General features: G+C 32.3%; 1 protein-coding gene across 1 annotated transcript; it reads right to left on the bottom strand.

Moving 5' to 3' along the window:
• Positions 1-156: 156 nt before the first annotated feature.
• LOC126727089 (lactoylglutathione lyase GLX1) lies at positions 157-5,350 on the bottom strand. Its single transcript, XM_050432580.1, has 9 exons — positions 5,190-5,350; positions 3,376-3,505; positions 3,153-3,277; positions 2,311-2,375; positions 2,009-2,221; positions 1,544-1,591; positions 1,338-1,445; positions 1,056-1,208; positions 157-391 (listed from the first exon to the last, which is right to left on the bottom strand). Exons 2-9 carry the CDS (start codon positions 3,486-3,488, stop codon positions 344-346), a joined length of 873 nt encoding a protein of 290 aa, XP_050288537.1. The 5' UTR covers positions 3,489-3,505; positions 5,190-5,350; the 3' UTR covers positions 157-343.
• Between the last annotated feature and the right edge of the window lie 18,423 nt (positions 5,351-23,773).

Genomic DNA, 23,773 nt, shown 5'->3' with positions numbered 1-23,773 from the left:
AGAGAAACAATGGTTAGCCCTCAATACGATGGAGCAATGCTTAAGCCCTTATTTTATTGATCTGGCCATCAACACTCAATGAAGCTACTTAAGGGCATGTCAGCGAACTCTGAAATTGTAAACACACTTCCACAAAAACTACAGACAATAGTCAAATTGCCTACCACATAAACACCAGTAGATGCATTAATTAAATATGGTTGAAGTCACACATAAAACCATAAGACACATAGTTACCGTGCATATTTAAAGCGGCCTGATCGACTGATCGATGCTACACACTAACTTATTCAAAGGAAAGTAATAAGACATTTTAAGCGCTTAATCATATCCATTTACGAGATTATTCTTTATGCAGTTCCTTCAGAAAATCTTCATTGTCAACGAGGACCTACAAATACAAAAGAAAAACAATGGCTTGTTAAAAATGAACCAAATATATTATATATGAGCAAAGACTTAGGTACAATACTTAGGTGCTGTTCTTAGGTTCTTCCTTTAAAATTCTGTCATGTGGATTTTTTTCTTATTCGGAAGTATATTTTTTAATTAAGTAACCACATGACTGAATCTTAAGAGAGAAACCTAAGGAGCAATACCTAGAGTATTGTATCTAAGTTTTGTCCATTATATATTACCTTGAAAGTATGAAAAACCATTTTAAGCTGAGGCATTTTCATTTCTGACTCATAAATCCTATTAGCCACAGACAAAGATTTTAATTTTAAAAACCTCGAGAGATTGTTGCCTATATAACAGATAAATACTCCCAAGTGCATAAAAACTGAATATATTCCACAATTTATTCTAAATTTCACTTGGATTTTGAGCCCATTTCCGTTTTATCTGAGCTATACTTATACGAATATTAACCATCCCACCTCTTTCATGCAAACTTCTAAATTTATATCCCCTAAACTATAGTAACACATCATATACATAGAGGTCTCTCACATTATCTTAAAATGGCCAAATGTGAATATTGATAACCAATGGACAAACTATTCAAATAATCAAAAAAAGGCATCAAGTTATTAGTACTAAAGAAAACTTACAGTTTTCCAGCCATCGGGATCCAGGAAAGAGGTAATCTTGGTGTTGAGTCCGGGAATTGGCCCTGGTTGTCGAGTAATCTTTCCTCCAAGCTCTTGTGTGACCAGGTTGACAACCTCAGCACTTTTGTATACATCATCAGTGCCAATAGCAATCTGGAATGGATACCACAATAACCAAAAAGGGTTGAAAATGTTTCCAAATTGAAGAAACTTCAAGAAAGTTTTCTAACGAAGTTTCCAAATTGCTATATATATATATATATATATATCTCATAAACTGACCTGTGCATATGCATTCCCCTTGGTATATTCAGTCACACCATAATTGTATGTCAACTCAAGAACAGTTGTCTCATGTTCCTCTGCATAACCCAGCATGGCTAAGGTGTACTGTGACAAATATCAAGGAATTTCATAAGCTGTGTCACTTAAAAGACTACTAATACGCTTCTGCTAAATATGTTGAGTTAAATCACAGGAAAAGATACCTTGTACTCAGGTCTATCAACCTTCTTAACTACCCTCATTCCTAAGGCCTGCATGAAAGGGAATCCAATTCAGGAACAAAATATGGAAGAAAATAGCTGGATTTAATGAATACTGTTACATTAAGAATGGCATGGCTTTAACATGCTTACATAGTATACAACATGAAGATTCAAAAACTACAACCTACATAAAGATTTTAAAGCCTTCATCCCCATAGGCTGAGACTTACATTCTTCTTTCTTTCTTTATTTTATTTTTATTTAATTAAATTTTAGCACTAATTGAAACAATAATATTTCTAGATAGCATTACAATCTCTATAAACACGTATTGAAGAGAGTAAGTTTTGGATTTTTTTTTTTTTTAAAAAAAAAAAAAAATCAAACCTTTCAAATACACAACAAATGTTTTTAAACAAATATTGGCAGTATGTTCAATTAGAATGGAGAGGAACAGCTAATCACCTGTTCATAAAACTTGATTGAGCGATCCAAATCGCCAACACGAAGCATTACTTGACAGAGTGGCTCAGGAGTTGGACCTCTTTGGATAAGCTCAAAAACATAACCATCAGGATCCTTCACAAAGGCAATAACAGATTGTCCGCCTTTAACAGGACCAGGCTCTCTAGTGACAACACCACCCTTGGCCCGGATGTCTTCAACCAATTTGTAAACCTAAATGTTCAAGGAATGCATAATTCAGCCTCAACACCAAAACAGAAATTACATCAACAATCTTCCAAGAATATAAAAATGAAACTTACATCTGGAGTTGCAATAGCAAAATGACCAAAACCAGTTCCAATATCATATGAAGACACACCATAATCTGTGAAATCAATATCAAAGTAATTTTTCAGAAACCATACAGTAGTCATAATTAAAGTAACATTATCACCGAATTTGTCATTTTCAATATGTCTCAACTCTGTCACAAAATACCCTATGCATATTATCATGAAATACACACAATCTCTCTCCAAAGCCTCTTTCTGTGTCTGTGTGTTCCTTTTCCCCTTTTTTTAACTAGGACCACCAAAACAAGTTTACTTACTTGTGAGATTACATCCCTAAATCAACCCTCAAGGAGAAAAAAAAAATTAAAAAGGTTAACATTCTCTTTTTCTTTGCTTATCTCTTCATATTATATGTGCAAATCCATCTTTATTCCATTGCTGCATCTAATTTTCTTAGGCCAAGCTTCTTTACTGTATCAAATTGAACTTAAATATGCATAATCCACATAGCCTCTAAGGTCCTTGTGTATGATTGAATTTAGAAGCTAACTAAAATGTACTTAGTCTAAACAAAAAGCATATACACCTAAACTAGTTCAAAATCAAATAAAGTAATTTTAAAAATTGTTTAAAAACCAAACTAAACCATTTTTTTACTTTTTTAATCAAACGCCTCACATTTAAGCCCCCCCCCCCCCCCCACCCCCACAAAAAACACACACAAAAAAAAAAAGACCCTAAGGTCCTATCTCCGCCATGGAAAGAGCGGCACAAGACTGAATTAACAAAGTCCATCATGAGTTGAACTACTCAATCTATCATAATTCTTAAGCTATAGAGATCAAAATTATAAGTCTAGGCAAACTCACTGTATGTCAACTCCACAACAAAATTAGTCTCTTCTGAGCCAAAACCAAGAAAGGCATTGGAGTATTTCTCTTCAGGAATGTCTCTTTTCCTCAGCAACTTCATCCCAAAACATTCAGTATAAAACCTGGACCCAGAACAAGTTTACAGCACAATAAGAAAATTCTAGCATGCCCAATATATAAATTCGTCAAAAACTTCAAAAACAATGTCCTCAACACATACTTGATGGTACGATCAAGATCACCAACACGGTACACAACATGAAGGAATCTACGCTTGTCCTTCTTAGGCCATTCCAATAACTCAGCATTAGGAGCAGCATGTGCCTCGGCCATATTGAAATGAGATTTCTCTGTCCAATTTAATAAAAAGTGAGTAAGCCTTTAAAAAAATCTTGCATATACACATACTTTGGGACATATACCTTAAAATTATTAGAAATCACATCTTAGTTAAATATTTCTTGGAACCCAAGCAGTGTCCTTAGTCCTTACACACACACGTGACCAAAAAAAAAAAAAAAGGTTGCCCAAAAAGAAAATAATCATACTACACCAACAAAGACTTAGAACATTCACATTAGCTCATGCAAAAACTTCTGTCTATTTTAGCAGTAGAATCTACTTTTTCTATTTTATATACTCACTTTTCAAAACAACTCACATCAAATTATCTATTTTATACTACATTTCATTAAAATATCAATTTTTATTGATTTTTTTAATTGTCCATCCTTTTTCCACACAAAATCTACCACCCATTTTCTTCCTTCATTCTTGGGATACATAAAGAAATAATAAAACACTAATAATCCGTTTGGATACAGCTTATTTTGCTGAAAATTGAAAATGAAAAACTGAAAATACTGTGGTAAAATAATTTTTAAAGGTGTAAATAGTACCATGGGACCAATTTTTAATATATTTTTTCTGAATAAAGTGGTTGTAGATTCTGTGAATGGTACATAAACAGTGATGAACAGTGCTATTTGTCTCCAAAATGCAGAAAACGAGTGAAAAAAGAGAAAAAGAGAGAGAGAAAAACGCAAACGCAAAAACATAAAACGCCAGATCCAAACACCCACTAAGTGTACGTTTGGATTGGGATGAAAAATTATTTTACTATTCAGTTTATTTTTGGTGCTATTTATGAGTTAACTGCACTTTTTGATACTATTCTAATGCCCATGGTACTCTTTCAACTAAATTTTACATTTATATATAGTAATTTCACTGATAAGTTTTCAGTTTCAACAAAATAAACGGTATCCAAACACAACCTAAATGCAAAATGAAGCGTAAATTTACACAGTTACAATTTACAAACACTACGGATGTAAGTCATTTTTAAGCAAATCTATATAAATTTTACATATTTATCAGTGAGTGCTCTTAGTATCGACTCTGTTACACAACATTAACATATACTTTTTATTTTTGGCATCCATGGATCTAGATCTCACGCAATACCTTGGATATTGCATGGGATGCAATACTCATGACTCTCAGCTGTCCGATCATTGAAGAAAAGGTAAGTTCTTAAGTTCTAAATTTTTTTACTTTTTTTAAGATTTTGCCTTATCTGATCGGAAAGTTTTCAACTTTTCATCTTGACCATCCATATATACAGGAACTTGGTCCTCCTATCAATGTTATTTTATATTTAAAACAAATATAAAAAATAAAATAAACCAACAACAACTTTTTGAAGTGCTTTAACATTAAAAAAAACTGCGATCTTCTTCTTTTCCCAGCAATTTTAGGCAATCAAAGACATCATTTTGAATTCTCAAAAAAAAAAAAAAAAGACATCATTTTGAAGACACGGGAAAACAACATTCTTGAAACCCATATACATTGTTACAAACAATCATAGGAATTCGAAACACAAATGATCAATCAGAAGTCAGAACCATAAACAAGTAAACCTTGTACAACTAAAATTTTCCATACAACAACAAACTCAAAATCTTCAAAATCCTACACTTTCAGACACTCACAGAGACAGAGAGAAAGACAGAGAGAGAGAGAGCTTACAGAGAGTGACGAGGAAATGTGAGGAATGACCTAGAATGATCGTGTAGAGACAACGCAACAACGCTATCAGATTTATATTATCTTCTTCGGCCAGGCAATCCTAAAGTAACAGTCCTTGCTGGTTTTCGAAAATGACAGTCCAACCAGTTGTATTCGTTGTCGAAAAACGACGGGTCGTTTAGTCTCTGGGAGAGGAGATTAACCAATGAGAGATGACAGACAGTCAGTCAGTTTAGCTCAACTATTTTTTGGAATTTGACCTACGGTTGTGTTTTCTCTGTAGTCTGTAAGTCCAAAGTCCAAACCTTTGTAACGGACAGTTTAATATAATATTGTACACGTGGCATTTAATTAATCTGCCACGTCAACTAATATTCTTTGTCTTTTTTACCGCCACGTTTTTTGTTCATGAAGTCTAGCTGGGGTTATATATGTCTTTTAATCTGCTAAGTTAAGGGTGTTTTAGGTAACTTGCAAAAAAAGTGAATTTTTTTTTTGAGAGTAACTATCATAGTACATATCATGATTAAAGACACTTTAATTGTAGGGTCGTTTTTGTGGTAAAAAGTTGTGGTTATTAGGAAGCCACTTTTGAGTTTTGACTTGCATTTTGATTTTTTGCACCTGGACCTCTCTTTACTCTTGACAAATAAGCTAATGAATATGGATCATATTTCTATTACCATCAAAATCCTAAAACAACACCAACACCACAATATTCCTACAAAATGCAATGCATCTTCTCATGAAATTGTTATTCATGAAAGGAAACTCCAATTGCACTAGGAAAAAAAATAAAACAAAATAACAAGAGCAAAAGAAATCTTGATTGAATATTCTCCAATCACCATTGCTTATAAGATATTTCCATATTAGAAAATTGTAATATGCCACTAATTAAGGTTTAGGGCTTTAAGAATCTCTTTACTCATAATCATAAGTTAGAGGCATATTCTCTAACCCGAGTGTTAGGATAAGTACACATTGAACAACATCAAAGAGAGGCATTTAGTTGGCGATCATGGTAGCATTCAAAGGCCACCTTTTGGGGTGCTCACAATTAGGCCTAAAAAAACAATATATACATACAATATAAGTGTGCTTTAATGTATTTTATTTTCTAATATGTACAATTTTTAAAATTTTTTATTATAAATGGACTGATTAATTCTAACTTCTTGTTTAATTTTCATACAAAACTAGTATATAACCCCATGTATATGCATGGGTACATTTAAAAACAATCACAATTACACACATTTATGAGTTCAAATTATACCTGGTGTAAAAATTACAACTTACACATTTTTTAACTCATGAATTTCTAAAATATGTAATTGTTTCTCATTACATATATATATATATATATATATATATTTTAGAATCTAATTAGATTTAGACTCTTCAATTTTTGCATTGAATAATTCACTTATTATAAAAATTAAAAAATTAGATGGAACACGTGACACAAAATTAAATTCCAATTGAAATTCAATTTAAAATCTAATTGAATTTAGACTCTTTGATTTTTGCATCTAATAATTCACTTCACACAAAATTTTAAAAATTAAATGGGTACGTGGTGCAAAATTGGACTCCAATTTAAAATCTAATAGGATTTTCTCCCAACTTTGACTTTAATATATATATTGTTGGATTTTTTATAAAAAATATTATATTTATTTTAATACTCATTTATGTGTATAAACTATCTCTTAATGTCAGGTACGTTGATTGCTAAATTTTGAAATTCAAATATAATTCAAAATTTGAATAGCTTTTGTCAATGGTTTTAATCAGGAAATTTATGAACATTAACATGATATTAATACCATAATTGCCAGCATATTTGGTTTTATTACATATATATACTTTCTATTCTAAACGTTTTGTATTCAAACGTTCTTATTTGAATATAACATAATAATGTCATATATGGAAGATATTTCAGCACTTAAATGTACAACTATATATTACTGAATTATTTTATATTATAATAAGTTACCATATATACACAAGTGTTTACTATTTGGTTTAAAGAAAGTAAAAAACAAATGGCAATATTTATGCATATTTTGAAATTGTACTACATGGTTTGGCTTCTAATCTTCAGCCACTTTATGGGACATTTAATGTCATAGCATCATGATTCTTTCTTTTTTTGTTCTCAACGTACGGAAGGTTTTGACCGGTTTATATATATTAATTTTAATAACTTTATGACTATTTAATTGATATCAAACGTTTTATTTTTTGGCTAAGGATAAGCAACATGTCTGGTTCTATATATATGGAAAGAAATAAAAGTTTCATATACACACATTTTTTATTTTTGAATTAAAAAGTTGTAGACTTTTCAAAAACAATTTTTTATTGTCTTAAACATTTACCATCTATTGTTTCTTACTACTCACAAAAATATTCTATCTTTTACAAAATTTTATGGGAAAAGAAAGTACTATAGAGAGCTTATATCCTACGAGCAGTGTAGGTTTGCAAGGATAATCAGCAAAGGTGGCTGGGCTATTGTATCCTGAGGGCAACATGCAGAAAATATTTGTCTAACTACATCGAATATACCATAGACGGCACGATTTGTCTTAAGACAGTGACTTAGTCCACGCCTCATCTCTGCCACCTCTTTTTGGTAAAATCAAATTGTGTAATTTCCAAGGAAAATTCAAGTATTATCTCTCCTTTATTTCCAACATATATATATATATATATATGTGTGTGTGTGTGTGTGTGTGTGTATATATATATGTATATATATATATATATATATATCCGCTCCTGATGATAACTCTTTATCATCAAATCAAGATATCAATCGGTTTTTGGTAGAATTGAACCCTAGATCTCTTATTCAACCATCAGTTGTTGACATCCCATTTTGCAACTTGCATTTAACCTCACATGGAGGGTAAAAGGGTAATTTCACATTGAAAATAGGCATATTAATTGTGGCCATTAGATCCTTAATTTCATTTCATTAAAATGAACTTGATGTTGTAATGATGAAATCGACTTGTCATAAGTCCTAATTGGACCATCAGATTGAAAGTTATTATCAAATCAAGTTTTAATGACCCAGATGCACTATCACAAATTGAGTCCGATTATATGTGATTATGAACAATTGATTCTAATTCGTTATAATTATAATCAATTTGAGATTAATGACGTGTCATAATTTGATTGGTTAGGACTGCATTTTATGGTAAAGTTGCACACACTTAATTAATTAGATAGTTAAACATTAATTATTCAACAAGTAATTTGTGCAATTATCTCTTTAATTATGGTAAATTTGAAACTAATTAAGTTTGAAATGAGAGTGATTGGAGTCTATTAATATTAATTGGAAACTAATTTGGAACATATTAATGTTAATTGTGCTGAAATTATTTTCTAACAAATGACATCTGCTCACCATTTCATTAATATCTCTCATAATATTTTGTATGTGAATGAGGTTAATTTTCTCAGAAACTAGACATTCGGGACTTCAATTTAAGTACCAGAACAAGACAATTCCGATCAGAATTGAGTAAGATATGATTTTTTTTGAATTTGGCTCTTCAAGCTGTTAGAGTAGCTACAGGAAAACTGAATTTTGCTTGTTTATCACTCCTACTAATCTCTACATTTAATGCACCAACTTTCCCCAAAGTCTGAAATAGGGTCTAGGTTCATGATTCTTTTTGAACATTTGTTAACTCTCATTAAATGACCTTCCATTCATATTTTCTCCACCATTACTATATAAACTCTCCCTCTCCTCCATTCCAACACAGAAACACCGTCTTTTTTCCTCTCTTGAGTTCTAGTGAAATTGAGTAGTTTTATCATATCTTGGTCTTCTTGAGACTCAAGATTTTGAGTGAAACTTATTCTCTCTCTCCTAGTTCTTCTTTTCTGCTCCACCCTTAGGACTTCCACCAAGAGCCTCCTCCTCCATCGTGTGGATCTTGCATGCAAGTATAATCTCCATTCTTAACTCGTTTTTCATGTTACCATAATGTAAATTTAAGATTAAAGCATGCTAGTGTTTATTTAAATTTCTTGAATATGTTTGAATGTTCTTAAATGTTCTTATGTGTTCTTCACATGTTCTTGGTTGTTCATCACATGTTCATGCATAACACTAGTTTGGATCTTAAATCCACATAAAAAATATGAAAATGATGTTTGTTTCATAATTTTTTCAAATCCTTGTATCTAAGATATCACCATCCACACACATTCACTAGAATTTACTTTTCAATCCAAATACAATACTTAATAAATTGAATTAGGGTTTACCATATGCACACACATTAAGTTCAACATGCAAATTGTTTGACATATTGAATGATATGATACGAATGTTGGTCACCATAGTCTAGAAGACCGGTTTCACTGGACAAGGTGGGTGCCTAACACCTTCCCACCTTGTAACATAGCCTTTGAGATCAAGGGTTGATAGATTAATATTTATTTATGTAATTTTCAATTTCTGGATTGTAACTAAGAAACAAAGCCACGTACTTTATCTTAGATTGTATTTAGGACCCAAAACCATGCAAATTTCTATGATCAATGTAAATTCAATTTCAAATTTATAAAATTATGAATTTTTCAATTATGGTTTTCTTATTTTTTCCAATAATTAAATAAGTAGCGACTTTATTGTAAAACTCTTAATCTAAAGGGGAAAATATAATTAGTCAAACCTCCATTTTGAGAGGCAATAACACGACTCCACCCGTTCACATGAGTTTCACCCAACATCCAAAAAACGGGCCGGGGTTGCGGTCTCTCACACAATGACTTTACCAGTTGAGCTAATTGGAACTCATACTTTGACTTTACTGGTTGAGCTAACTGGAACCCATACTTTAATATATATATATATATATATTGAATGTTTTAAAAATTAAATATTATTTTTTAATTAATACTTATTAAAAAAAATCATAATCATAATCATAAACATAAACATAAAAATATGGTGTTTGTTTTATTTTGAGTCCATATAAATATTTCAATCTTTATTCAAATTTGAGAATCGGGAAATTGAAATGTCTACATATTTTGCACCCATAGAGGTATTAGCCTATTTATTCCTCTTCATCCTTTATTTTTAAAATTCAAATCAATTTTGATTACAGAGCATGGTTTTAAAAATCAGACTAGACCATCCAGTTCAACCGGTTTGACCGTGAATCGGTGCTAATATTAGTCAGAATATGTATGAAAACCAAAAATTCACAAAAACTGCTCAAACCCAAAGAATCGACGGTTGAATCGACGAAATAGGCAACTGGAATGGTTGAACTGGTTCTGCGTGTGGAGAGATATTTCAGATCTGAGATCTTTGGCCAACGATTTGAATGGCTGAAGTGGTCTAGAAGAACGCAAATATAAGGAGAAGCTGAATTTTGAATCTGAAACTGCAAACGATTTCACTGGATAGGAATCTCAAGCCGTGGATTTAAATGTATGCAAAACAAGTAGCATTGAGAACCGAGTCTACTGACCAAATATCCTCACCTAGTGCTAGTATTATTCTTTAAGACTTATTTTGTTAGGTTCTAGACTTTAGATGGCCCTATAAAATATTATTTTTGTGTGGCTTTCATTTTTTAGCATTTTTTTAAAATTAATTTTTTTGTTATTTATTCTTTTGTACGGTTCTCTTTCTACTTATTGTTGAGGGAGAAAATTTTGATATTCCCAAATAGAATATGGGGTAGCCAAGCCGAAACTCGACGATGAGCTCTTGAAATAAAGCCCAAAGGTTATCGGTGTGGTGTAAGTCCGCCCAAGCAAGAGATAGAGGTTGCACCCTAACAAGAAGACAACAATAAAGTCCAATAAACACATTAGTGTTGTTAGTTTGTTATATTATTAGTCTTTTTACAGCGTTATAGTTCAAATCAGTCCTCTAGCGGTACGATATTATCTCCAGCGGTAGGGGTGAAATTATACTTAGAGTCCAGCAGTCAGTGATTAAATAAATTTAGGAAAGTGTTCACTTTTGGGGGTCCTTGTGTGTATTGGTCAGGGGAATTTATAGTACTTTCAGCCATCATTACATCAATGTGAGGGAAAAATTCTATTATTACAAATACATTATATTCTTCATTATAATAATAATAAACAATGATTAAAGGCTCCATAGTTACAAATAAAAGAGGAAAAATAGGATGGAATGAAGGGAGAGAAAGATCCCCAACTCAGTGCAACAAGTATTAAACTAAGATCTTGGTGAATGTATAATTATAAGGCATGAATGTGGTGAATGTGGGCTATTTTGAGTGAGTGAGATGGGATTAACACTGAGATTGAAGCTTTTTGTGAGTAATGGGCTGTTTATGTCTAGTTGGAGGACATTTTTGAGCTGTGGTTGTGTAGATGGGTGGGAAGAATATCTGGGATTAGATGAGTGTAGGCTGAAAATGATGAGTGGTGAGCTTAAAGTAAGCTAAACCACGAGCAAAGTAGTAAATAAACCAAGGGTTTTAGAGGGAGTGGCTGTCCTAGTCAGTTATGGGACGTTTATGAAGTAGGAAGGTGTAAGCAAGGTGGTGAATGTTGGTGTTATGGTGACTATAGGCTGAGAAAAGTTGTGAGTGAGCTCAAGAGAGCTTAGGGAAGTTTAAAGAAAGAAAATAGGGATTGAATTTCTGCAGAGTGTAGTTAATGACAGAAATTTTTAGAGAGGCTTCCCCTTCTTGTGAGCTGAGGTGTGTATGTTTTTATAATGGTGCTTAGGGAAGCATTGATTGATAAGAATCCAAAAACGCATGACTCATTAGGGGTGATGAATCAAGGTTTAACTTTCCTGGGATCTTTGATCAGAAGTAGGAAAATCCACTTTGAGGGGTTGTCTTGCTTCTTTGGGTAATGATGGGATTTTAGAACTTTTTGCATTAAATGCTAAGATTGCTGAGATTGTGTTCAGCCAATGGGATTAAGGCAAGTATCAAGAACGAATCCTAATGCTGCAACTGAGATTTGGACTCCCAAGAAGTAAGATTTCAACACTCCAAGCCAGGTGTCAAGCTCTAAGTTCACTTCAGGGGGTTCCGCTGGAGATCCCTTTATGCCTTCCAAACCACATGTTCCCAATTTTTCCCCTTTAAGATTCATGGGCTTGGCACATGAATCACGTCTTGAATGTTTTTAATATTTATAGCATAAATTTGTTGAAATTTGGTTTCAGCTCCCCTTCCGCTGGAGGTGCAGTCTTGAGGAAGATGATAGAGTCCCTTCATCCTTTTGACTTCAGCTGATATGACAGCCCTTGTGTATTGTTCACGTCAGGTTGGGGGTGGCAAAAAACTGATGGGACAGCCCTTAGTCCATTCTCAAAGGCTTGGTTCCCTTGTATAAGTACCTAGTTGCTCTTTTTGGTTATAAATGAACAAGGGCTGGTTGCTCACTTTCAAGCCTCTTGTTGGGGGACCTTTTTGGGCTGAAACTCTTCTCCATTTCAGCACTTTTAGTTGGGGCACATGGCCCTTTCTTTGCTTTGGCTTATTCCCTACTTCATGAGATTCTTGAGCCTACAAAATGGGCATTAAAGACATGCTTTACCATGGGTTTTTTACTCCTTATGGGCTTTAGTTTTTAGTAGAAATAAAATGAATCCATGAGCTTTTATGAAATATTTATGATATATTTTGGGTATTAATTTTCATGGGCTTTAAATAACAACTTGTATAGTTTCTCTATAGATAATCATAATGGACATGTAGGATGAATAATTACCATGAGTTTTGGTAATAAATATTATGAATGTTGTGATGTAAGATAAATAGTGACCATTAGTTCTTATATAAATTCCATGGGTTTATATTATGGTTGAAATAAATAAATGTCATAGGTCCAAAATAAATAATCATAACTTTCCATGAGCTTTTATATTAGTAACACAAATTCATAATTCTCCATGGGCTTGATATTTGTTTGCCATGGGTTTTGGAAAAATAAATAGTGTTACGTAACATAAATACTTACCATGGGTTTATAATAAGGTATGAAATAAATAAATATTATGGGTTTAAAATAAATCATAACTTTCCATGGGTTTTTATATTAGTAATACAAATTCATAATTCTCCATGGGCTTGATGTATGTTTGCCATGGGTTTTAGGAAAATGAATAGTGTCATGTAACATAAATGGTTACCATGGGTTTTGTAAGATAGATTTCATAGGCTTGTAATATTGTAGTAATAGGTTTAAGAACTTAAAACATTGTTGATCATTGGACTTTTAAGTGAAATAATTATGATATAGTATTTTGTCAAGTATTAATAACCTTGGGCTTTTGATAGAATAGTGCAAAGTAATTAGCTTGGGATTTTAAATATTACTAGTGAGAACTGGGCTTTGATATTGCCAATGGGAATTGGGCTTTTTTGTGATGTTTTATATCATAACCCAATTTTAGATAATGAGATATGAAACATTTGTGATTAACATAATAATAGAACAAAAAATATTTGAGAAAATCCAATAACTTATTAGTGGTGTTTGAAAATAAATAAGTGGTACTCAAATAAAATTAGGTGTAAAAAAAAAGTATCCTAACACTTATAACACTGTACAAATAGTAACACGATGTACAAACTAACTATTAGGTTCTTCTCCCACATCTAATATTATATTATTATCCCAATATATTGTTATATATATATATATATATTGTTCAAATAGTCCTAAAAAATATTTTTATTTTTATTTTTATATTTCTTTGTTTAAACATTTTCAATAGTTTAGGGACGGAAGATAGACTTTTCAATAGTTAGGGATGAAAATGAATTTTTTAAAGTTTAGAGAAGAAAAATAAACTTTTGGTAAAGTTTAAGCACCAAAATAGTATTTTATCCTAAATTTTATTTATTATTTTTTTAATTGGTAGCTAATGAATTATAACTTATCGTTTTTATTTCATATATATAATTTTTTATTAAAAAAACTGAGAGTGTTGCAAATATATCAAAGTAATAATAATTTTCTAAAATATAATATTCAACATTATAGACATAAACATAAAAATTAACATAACAATATCTGTTATTTTTTATTCATATAAATATGACATTATATGAAAAATTATGTCAATTAGTGAATTTATTAGGGTCTTTGCACCTATGGGTTCTAGTTAGCTCAATGGATAAAGTCTTTGATGGTTGAATAAGAGATTTGATTGGTGTCTTGCTTTGATGATAAAAAAGCTAGGTTGAAACTATCTTTAAAAAAAAGAAGTTGTTTGCACCTCCTCCTCAATTGTTTTTAATATATAAAATAATTTTAAACTGTATTTATGAAAGGTGCTTAAGAATAAAATTATTCAAGCTCCAAACAAGTTTCAACACCTAAAGATAATTTGGCCTTGAAACTATCTTAAAAAAAAAAAAAGTTGTTTGCCTCTCCTCCTCAATTGTTTTTAATATATAGAATAATTGTTAACTATATTTATGAGAGATGCTTAAGAATAAAATTATTCAAGCTCCGAACAAGTTTCAACACCTAAAGATAATTTGGCCTCACTTTAGAGTATCATTCTTTGTATAGCTTTCATTGATTGAGGTAAAACTTGTGGCATTAGAAAGATAATTCAAAATAATTTTTTTTTTCCTAATTTGGACATTTACTATCCCAAAATTGTCTCACAATAAGAGTGAAAACAAATTTTTTTTCCCTTCCTTTCACTATTTTGACAAATTTCTAATATTTTGAGTTTCATCTGACTCTAGGATCTAAAGTTTAGACATTTTAGGACTAGAGAGTAGAGAGTGCTAATGGATATTTAGGATATGATTTATTTTAGGGTATAATATAATACTATTTTGGATTCTAAAATTTACCAACAGATTTTCTTTGTCGCTAAACTTTAAAAAGTTTTTTTTTTTTTTTCATCCTTAAAATTTGTAAAGAGTTTATTCAATATTTTTGAGACAAAAATAGGGATGAAAAAGAAATTTTTTTTTCAATAGTTTGAGGATGAAAAAATAAAAATCTTTTTAAAGTTTTAGAGCATAAATAAAAACATTTTCAATAGTTTAGGAATGAAAGACTAACTTTTAATAGTTTAGGAACCAAAAAATAGATTTCTTAAGGTTTAGTGATGAAAATCAATTTTTTAGAAAAGTTTAAAGACTAAAATAGTATTTTGCCATTTATTTTAATTCAATCTGTATCTTTGAGTGATTTACTTAAACTATCATGTATGATGGTGCACCCCTATCCTATGTCTAAACCATTGAGATTATGACACATCAATAATCATAACTAATTCTTTAAAAGACCAATCATAATTTATTGACTATAATTGCACATGTCTAGTCTTAATTATAGGGATGCGTATTACGTGCTACAACTTGATTTGGTTATAACCTTTTAATTTTGTGTTCCGATTAAAGCATGTGTATGTCAAAGCCTAATGTATAAATAGGAAAACACGTGCACACATAGGACTTGTATGATTATCTATCAAAACTAGGTGACATTGATTCTCTATTGTTCTCGAAATCCAGAAGTGTCACTTCGTACTTGTAAGTGCATCAGATTCACCTCACATGAAAGTTTTATTAAATTGGGTAATGTGCTTAGCGTGTTCCCTATATGAGCTTCGGTACAATTGCTAAAAAAGTTCCTCATTTAATATATTATTTGCTCTTTAATTTTTCGTTACAGGAATCAAATTTACAATTGGAGGAACCCTACCAATGCGATCTCCTACAACAAAGAAGATTGGGTTGAATTTGATTGGGTTTCACTAATATTTGTAGAGTTACATTCATAAAGCCATTTAGTTGATTGTTTCTGTCGGGGTTAACTAGCTCACTTGGGGGGAAATTGGGCTTTTGCCCTTATTTTGCAAAAAATCCAACTATATGTCCTTGTTTTGAAACTATTTAGGTCCGTGTCCCTGTTTTGGAACTCGATTTTAAAAAAATCGAATTCCAGGAATAACTCGATTTCATGATTGTCGAGTTATGCAAATTTTTTGCCATGGTGGATACTCTAAAATGGCTTTTCCCATATAAAAATTCCAACTGGAACTCGATTTTAAGAAAATCGATTCCCATTCAAACTTGCAACCAAGTTTTGTGTTATAAAAAAAATATTGTTATATATATATATATAAAAGATTTGAAAGTCTAACTCGATATTGCAGCCCCAAGGTCCACTCTCTGCTTTAGTCGCTTTTCTCCCCCTCTGTCTCCTTCAGTCGCATCGAAACTCTGCTATCTCCCCGAAATCCCTAGACCGAAACTGAAATCCCAAGCCCTCTGTTCACTCTCCCTTGCTTAAGGTAATGTATTTTACGATATTGTTTTTATTTTGTTTTTGTGTGTTCTGCGATATATGTTTGCTGTTCTTGTCTAGGTGTGACTCTTTTTCCTAGTTTTTACTCTGAGTTTTCTGGATTGGTTTTGGTTGTTTTGCTTTGAATGTTAGGGTTTCGTGGGATTTGTGTATTTGATTATGGGTTTCATGGTGCTTGGATGATGGTTCCAATGTAATTGATATGAGTTTCTTGTATTTGATTATGCTTTTGACATATTGGATGATGGATCTGATTATGATGGTTCTGAATAGCTTGATAGTGCTATTGATTTTGGTGTTTTGGTTCTAAGATCAGATCATAGCAATAGAAAGCCAAAACTGTTTTCTATATATTGTTTTTATTTTGTTTTTGTGTGTTCTGGACATGAGATAAAAGTCCAGTATAACTTGATATTTAAATATCGAGTTTCACATCAAAAATTGTGAACAACTTGGCCTTTTTAATATCAAGTTCTGATTTGAAAATTTTCTGAGTAACTCGATTTATTTTGGTCCAACGTGGCAAAAAATAGCATGTAACTCGACAATAGAAAAATTGAGTTTTATGGGAAACTTGTTTTTCAAAAAACCAAGTTCCAAAAGAGGGACACAATGCTTAATAGTTTGAAAACATGAACATTGTGCTAGATATTTTAAATATTAAGGGCAAAAGCCCAATTTCCCCGCTCACTTGGTAGTAGTGAAATTTGTAATTTCCTTATGTGTCTCAAGCAAATCCGTGCACAATGTAATTATGTTTTGAGGATTAATTAAGCCTTTCAATTTTGGTTTTTCATTTGCAACTTAGAGTGCATGTGGATATGTTGTTGAAGAAGGAAGGACAGTGGATCCTTAATGTTCCCTCTTATGTCTCCTGCTCTTTTTTATTTTATTTTATTTATTTAATATTTGAATATATAAATATATATCTATATATATCTACATATATATTAATGTTCCCTCTTATGTCTCCTGCTCTTTTTTATTTTATTTTATTTTATTTAATATTTGAATATATATATATATATATATATATGGGCAAAACTTAGGTACAGTACATTAGGTTCCTTACTTAAAATTTTGACATTTGTCCAATTTAATAACCCAAACAAACGGCATTAAAACTATTTTTTTTCCCTTCTTCCTTCTTTTTCCTATATTGCAACTGCAATAGAACCCACTAGCTTAAAATCTCCAAAGAAGAAGAAAGAATCATAGATCAGAAAAGAAGAAGGAAATAGATACATATACATACACACACCAAGAGAGAGAAAAAGAATCATAGATCAGAAAAGAAGAATCATAGATCAGAAACGAAGAAAGCCTCATAGATCAGAGAAGAAGAAGGAAACATATACACATACATACACACACCAAGAGAGAGAGAGAGAGAGAGAGAGAGAGAGAGAGAGAGAGAGAGAGAGAGAATCATAGATTAGAAAAGAAGAATCATAGATCAGAATCATATATCAGAAACGAAGAATCATAGATCAGAATCATAGATCCAAAACGAAGAAAGCCTCATTGATCAGAGAAGAAGAAGGAAATAGATACACACACGCATATCGAGAAAGAGGGAAAGAATCATAGATCAGAAATGAAGAAAGCCTCATAGATCAAAGAAGAAGAAGAAGGAAACAGATACACATACATACACACACCAGACAGAAAGAGAGAATCATAGATTAGAAAAGAAGAAAGGAAGCAGATACTCACCGAGAGAGATATGAGATATTCTTTTCTTTTCTTTTTGTAATGTTGTTTGCTTAAGGTGTTAAATTGGACAGATGTCAAAATTTTAAGTAGGAAACCTAAGGTACTGTACCTAAGTTTTGCCCTATATATATTTGTATAAACAATAAAAACTAACTAAATGATAAAGATAGAATTCCACTTCATTAAAGATTAGAAAGGCTTCCAGTACATACGATAGATTTAGATGCATCTTGACTAAATAATTTACTTATAAATTAGTCCTGTAGATTCTTGCAATAAATATTAACGAACTATGAATTATTTGTCAAATTTTAATCCTTTTGTAAAGTTGTGATTTACAACTATATTTTATGTTGACTTTATTTTATGATAAAAAGTGTTGTAATTGCATTAATTTATTTCCTTATATTTTGTGGGATTTTATTATATTGGGTTTAGTATTAAGTTGGTGAAGAATCAAGCATGCAATGAAGATCATTGCAATTTCACGACTAGCTCACAAGAAGTTCGCAAGTAAAGGTTCCTACGAAAAAGCCACATGAGAAGCATATGCTGAAAATTGAAGAGTCAAGTGCTAGGTTGCATTTCGCGAGTACTTTGCGAGACAGGCCATCTCGCGAGGTACTCGTAAAACTCTTTGCCTGAAGGATTTTAAGTGTAACTTTCTTACCTTTCACCCATACTATATATATCCTCATTACCCACAAAAGTAAACAAGAGGCTATTCAAAGAGAAAACCCTAAATAGATTTCTACAACATAACACACCCACCTTTTAGAGAGAGAGCTACTCATCCTTAGTGAGAAATTCTTGTAGTCTCTTTTTCTTTCTCTTTCCCATTGTTATAGCTTGAGAGGAGATTTGTACCCAAACATAATCCACACTTTTTCAGAGTGTAGAGAGTATTTTGGAACTTAGAAAGTTTTGGAGATTTGCCAAAAGAAGCCAGTGTCGCTTGGCGGATGCAATCAGGCGCATTGCGGGATCCGGATAGCTAGTGAAGACAAGACTCCGAGAAGTCCATTGGTAGCAGGAGCTTGGAGGGCTTAAGTACATTGGGTAGATTAGGCTTGGAGGGTCTTTTGTTATTTGTGTACTCTAACTTATTCACTAGTAGATCGATTTCGACTTGGAGGGTCACGAAAAGGTTTTTCGCTAAGTTCTTTGGTTTCTTCTTTGATAATATGTCTTGGTATTATCTTGTGTTTGCATCTCTCTTCCCTACTTTTTAAGCTTTTATTTTATTGTCAATTGTGGATGGATATGGCTTAGAGTAGTGTTATCGGTTTATTGTACATATTTACTCTTGTTCCACACTTTGATTAAGTAAGAGTAAAAGTAATATAGCCGTAATTTTTAATTAGGAGTATAAACAAGCTTGTGTGTTTTCACACAAATCTGAGCTTTCACCTTATCTAAATGAAAGTTTAAAAAAAAATTTATATTAATAAAATCATATCCAAGAACTGCAAAAGTGACACCTTTTTTGCTTGAAAAGGCAAGAAGAATTGCTTGACACATTTTCCATTCATCCCAATTTGAGATTTATGTGTTTCTTCAATAATATTATACATTTGCAAACTACTGGTACAATTAGAATTGTCATGAGACTAATTCCAAAAAATGAACACTAAATAGCATTGAAATCATTTTCAGAGTTAACCTCATGACACTCCTGGCTATATTAGTAGTTAGCAAATGAGTAATATTATGAAAAAATGTGTAAATCTTAATTTGAGATGAATGAAAAATTATGACATATCTGAAAGTTCAAAAACGTGTACAAAAACACTTTTGAACGTTTAGACCCCCAAAAACCAATTTAATCAACACACGCAATATGTTAAACAATAGTGTGCGGAAACTTAACATATGCTATAACATGGTATTGATTAAACAACTATCTAAGCCACAACAAAATAAACCACAGCAGATAATGTAAAGGCAGAGATAGAGAGGAAGGAAGATGCAAACACAGCGATAACACCAGATATGTTATCGAAGAGGAAACCGAAGACCTCGGCGAAAAACCTCTCCGCCGCCCTCCAAGCGGTAATCAATCCACTAGAAAATACAGTTGGGATACAAGGACAGCAATAGACCCTCCAAGCCTAATCTACCCAATGCACCTAAGCCCTCCAAGCTTCTTGCTCCAACGAGGTTGCGCCGAACCTTTTTCTTTTCTAGCTTTCCGGATTCCGCTACTTCACCGTAGCATCAACCAATAAAGATTGGCTCCTTCCTAACTGCTTCCCAGAACTCCAAACGACTGTCTCACAGAGATGATAATGGTGAGAACCAGGTTTGGTATAAAGGCCTCTCAAGGATTTGACAATGGAGAGGAAGAGAGTGAGGGATTTTGATGAGACTCTAAGGTAGAGATTGTGGGTAAAACAATCTGGTTTTTCTTTAGGGTTTCTCTCTCAAAATTCTCTCTGGAAGCCCTCTTTCAATCGTGGGTTAAAAGGGTATTTATACTGAAGAGGAGTGGAATGCGAAACGTCAGGTTTTTCCAAAACAGGGGTGGCTCGCGGCTTGACCTCGCGGCTTGACTAAGTCGCGAGTTCCAGTCGCGAGTTAACCGTATGGCCAGTTGTCCTGTTTTGTCCTGTAGTGCTCCAGCTAGCATGACTGTTCATCTTCCAGCATGCTTGGCACGTGTGCAGATTCTGGCGGGTTGAAGCCGCGAGTCCAGTCGCGAGTCCCAGCCGCGACTCTCTGTTTTCTTGCACACTCTTGAGCAATCTTCACACTATCTCACTCACTACCCTTACAACAATCCCACCTAAATACAGGGTTACTAAATGCTGAATTACAAGCAAATTTGGCACGGAATAAAGCCAATTAGATGGTTGAATAAATTCAACCTTACAATATCTCTAAGTGATTTAATTAAAATATAAAAGTAAGACTATTATCCATTAGAATTAAACTATCCTACGAATGATGGTGCACCCCTATCCTAGGTCTAGACCATTGAGATTATGACACATCATTAATCATTACTAATTCTTTAAAGGACCAATCATAATTAATTGACTATAATTGCATATGTCTAGTTTTAATTATAGGGATTCGTATTAAGCGCTAAAACTTGACTTGATAATAATTTTTAACTAGTGTGCAACCCCGTATAATGCATGAGTACAATTAAAAAAATCATAATTACATAGTTCAAATTATACATTGGACTCTAATTGAAATTCAATTTAAAATCTAATTGAATTTAAACTCTTCGATTTTTACATTCGATAATTCATTTTGCACAAAAACTAAAAATTATATAGGACACGTGGTACAAAATTGAGAATCTAATTGAAATATAATTGGATTTTCTTTGAGTTTTAGTTTTTAATATATATATATATATATATATATATATATTTGTGTTCCAATTGAAGTATGTAAATGTCGTTTTAGTCCTTAGAACTTCTAAATTTGTTTTAAATGAAGAATTTGGAAGTACAATAGTCGAAACTACATTTTTTTTTTCTTTATAATATTGTTCCTTTTTGGCCTTTTGCATGTTCTTATATTGGTAAACATATAAAAGAGCATCCCAAGGCAAGCCCAGACCTTGGGTGTGAGACATTGATTAAGTTTGAAAATTTTGGGCTTAAGTGTTATTGTGCCTCGTTTGAGATCGATTCAGTGTAAGGAGCACGTGACAAGAACAAAAACAATTACTACAAAACGGTTTCTAGATGAATATCAGGCAAAGTTCGTGGGAAATAAGGCAATTACAATACGACACATGTCAATGGAAATGAAGATAACAATTAAAGCCTAATGTATAAATAGAAAAACACGCTCACACACAAGACATGTATAATCATCTATTAATACTAGAGACATTGATTCTTCAGGAGGGAGATTCATACACATATACACTTAAATTAGGTTATTATAGAATTCTACCTTGTATCCAAAAAAACAAAAAAATAACTTAGGTTTTTTGTAACTTAGGCATTGTAATTTTTTCTATTACTATTATTATTATCAATAAAATATCTTTTAATTTCTTTATTATCAATTTTAACTTTAGCATTTCACAAATAAGTTCTATGAACCAAACCCATTCCTCTTTGTGCGAAGTAAGTTTACACAAATGTTATTGCCTCATATAATATATATATATATATATATATATATATGTGTGTGTGTGTGTGTGTGTGTGTGTGTGTGTGATGGGCAAAAAGTATAGCTAACGGATTAAATGAATTTTAACATACTATCTTCTGCTCACACAATTAATTTTAGAGATGGGATGCAAGGTCAATCTACAAATACTTGCGATAAGATAAATAATAATAGTCAGATAAATCTCACGTGTGATTGAATGTATTCAATTAGAAAAAGTCTAGAAATGGATGAATGTTCGTACTCAGGTTCAATTCAAGGAAAATGTTACAATTGGATAATCTCTCTCTTTCTCCCAAATCCGTCTTTCCTTGTTCCAGGTGCTTCTTGGTTTTATATAATTAGCCAAAATGCATATGGACATTACATTTGGAGGGTTAGGATCAGACTTCCTTGATACTTATCCCATTAAGACCTTGTTAGAAGATTTTACACTAACATGTGAGTTGTATGGGTACTATTTATGGTCATTTCCCCATTAATGTGGCTAGCTAAGTGGCTGCTTTGTCCTTTTTTTTTTTCCCCCCTCTTCCTTGTTCTATGCTAAGTTACCCTTTTCTACTTTCGGGTTGCCCTGTGCTCCTTTTAACTATGACTCTCGACTTTCTGAGGTTAGGTGGATGTCCTTTGTGCCTTCACCAACTATGGCCGCTCAACCTCTATATAAGTTAGGGGAGTACTTTCCAAAGACATCCCACCAATACTCCCCAAGGTCTACCTCCTCGAAAATTCCCTCACCCCCTTTATCAGCTATCTTGGGATCCTTGTCACCCCAAAATATATATATATATATATATATATATATATAAACCTTCGCCCATCATTTTCTACATGCATCATCTTGCATTTTGCAACTCGATTGTTGGGTTATTATTATTATTATTATTATTATCATCATTTTGATAAAAGATTGCTGGGTTTCATCTGTTGCTTAAATTAATCAAATAATTTTTTTTTTTTAAAATGACAAAAGCAAAAAGGTAATCATGACTTCATGTAAGACATATATATACATATGTATGTATGTATGCATTTTATTTAACTTAGTGAAAGGTGCTTTATCTCTCAAAATGTTGTGGTTATAACACGAAGTACCATGGAAGATGGAACCGTTGAGGGACCAATAAAGAATATGCCAATGACAAAGAGAGCCATTATGAGAATTGATTGCGATATTGTGGGGTTCACTGGTCAAGTCAAGTATCGTACAATAAGTGCTATAATTGAAAAGTGCTAGCTTTAAGACCACAGAACAGGGGAAGTGTTTCTTAAACTTATATTTGAGCCTAGATTGACCAACATTTTTTTTTCATCATACCTGACCTCATTTGGCAACAAATACAGTGACTTTAATAACAGGGGCGGCTCCACTTGGAGCCCGGGGGTTCAAACCCCTGCTC

Source organism: Quercus robur, chromosome 5 (assembly GCF_932294415.1).
Source record: "Quercus robur chromosome 5, dhQueRobu3.1, whole genome shotgun sequence".
Lineage (NCBI taxonomy): Eukaryota > Viridiplantae > Streptophyta > Magnoliopsida > Fagales > Fagaceae > Quercus > Quercus robur.
The sequence above is the reverse complement of the archived record's forward strand: the minus strand, read 5'-3'. Positions and strand labels throughout refer to the sequence as shown.